This window comes from Cervus canadensis, chromosome 4 (genome assembly GCF_019320065.1).
Source record: "Cervus canadensis isolate Bull #8, Minnesota chromosome 4, ASM1932006v1, whole genome shotgun sequence".
In the NCBI taxonomy this organism is placed as follows: domain Eukaryota; kingdom Metazoa; phylum Chordata; class Mammalia; order Artiodactyla; family Cervidae; genus Cervus; species Cervus canadensis.
In genome coordinates this window covers 101,906,029-101,907,873 of record NC_057389.1, presented here as the reverse complement: position 1 = coordinate 101,907,873, position 1,845 = coordinate 101,906,029, and the positions used below count along the sequence as shown (strand labels likewise).

The 1,845-nt window shown below is 47.9% G+C and overlaps 1 protein-coding gene across 1 annotated transcript; it reads left to right on the top strand.

Moving 5' to 3' along the window:
• The first annotated feature begins 430 nt into the window (after positions 1 to 430).
• Positions 431 to 1,381, top strand: LOC122439365 (olfactory receptor 10H2-like). Its single transcript, XM_043464437.1, has one exon. The coding sequence runs from the start codon at positions 431 to 433 to the stop codon at positions 1,379 to 1,381; it is 951 nt and encodes a 316-aa protein (XP_043320372.1).
• The last annotated feature ends 464 nt before the right edge of the window (positions 1,382 to 1,845 follow it).

The following is a 1,845-nucleotide window of genomic DNA, read 5'->3' as shown; positions in this document are numbered from 1 at the left end:
GGGTCCTTTCCATGTTGTAGGGGAGAGTTGGCTTCTAGCTGAAAGTTGAAATTAGGGAGTAGCCTGACCTTCAAATTTACAAAGGAGTTGGTCTCATGAAGATGGGGATAAGCACAGCGTGACCAGCATGCTCAAAGACAGAAAAGCATGGTGGGGGTGGTCCTGCATGGAGTTAATTATAATAATAATAGTAGTCTTATAGTTATTATCAGTATTTTTTAAATTAAGTTCTTGCTATGTGGCAGTATGTGTGTTAGGGCACTTGAGATGCATGATCATTATTATGAACACCATTTTGCAGATGGATTAACTATAGCTTGGAGAGGTGAAGGAGCCTCTCCGGGAAGTCCTCCCAGGTAGGGCTCATCAGAGACTGTAAATTCCTTCCCACTGGATCTTCTTCACTTTCTCCTCAAGCAGGTATGCTGCCATGTTGGGGCTAAACTACACCTCCATGTCTGAATTCATCCTCATCGGCTTCTCCACCTTCCCTCAGCATCTCCTGCCTGTCTTCTTCCTGCTCTTCCTGCTGATGTACCTGTTCACGCTGCTGGGGAACCTGCTCATCATGGCCACCGTCTGGAGCGAGGGCAGCCTCCACACCCCCATGTACCTCTTCCTGTGTGCCCTCTCCATCTCCGAGATCCTATACACCTTCGCCATCATCCCGCGCATGCTGGCCGACCTGCTCTCCACAGACCGCTCCATCTCCTTCATGGCCTGTGCCAGCCAGATGTTCTTCTCCTTCATGTTGGGTTTCACCCACTCCTTCCTGCTCACAGTCATGGGCTATGACCGATACGTGGCCATCTGCCACCCCCTGCGCTACAACGTGCTCATGAGCCCCCGTGGCTGTGCCTGCCTGGTGGCCTGGTCCTGGGTTGGTGGCTTACTCATTGGGATGCTGGTGACATCTTCCATTTTCCACCTCACCTTCTGTGGGCTCAATGAGGTCCATCATTTCTTCTGCCATGTGCCCCCGCTAGTGAAGTTAGCCTGTGGAAACAGAGTACCAGGAGTGGCCCTGGGAGTGGGCCTAGTCTGTAGCATGGTCTTGTTGAGTTGCTTTCTCCTCATTCTCCTCTCTTACACCTTCATCGTGGCCGCCATCTTGAGGATCCCTTCAGCTGAAGGACGGCACAAAGCCTTCTCCACCTGTGCATCTCATCTTACTGTGGTCATTGTGCACTATAGCTTCGCCTCTGTCATCTATGTCAAGCTCACAGGTCTCCACTCTCAGCAAGGCAACATCTTGATAGCCATCACCTACACGATCCTCACACCTTTCCTGAGCCCCATCATATTCAGCCTCAGGAATAAGGAGCTGAAGAACGCCATGAAGAAGACCTTCCTCAGCAAACTCTATCTTTCCAGCATCTGAGTGGCCGGTGTGGAGGTGGTCAGAATATGGTGGAAAGATGAGCATACCCTCATCTGTAAAGGGGATTAATAATGACTACCCTGCATGGCTGTTGTAAAGACTGGTGTGTGTGTGTGTGTGTGTGTGTGTGTGTGTGTGTGTGATAGCACCTATTACCTACTGAGTAGGTGCTCAATAAATATTAACTTTTCCCTCCCCCTGCCTTGGTCTCTGTGTCTGATAATTTTTATTTTAATCAAACAGCTTTATTGAGCTATAATTCACATATTGAAAGTACACAACTCAATTGGCCTTTAATATGTTTATAGAGTTATACAGTTGTCACCTTAATCATTTAAAAATAGTTTTGTCACTCTGTGAAGAAACCTATGTCCCTTCCTTTCTTATCAATCACTTCCTTCTTCTTCCCAATGCCCTTACCTCCCAGACTTAGGAAATGTCTTATCTGATTTGTCTGTTTTGCC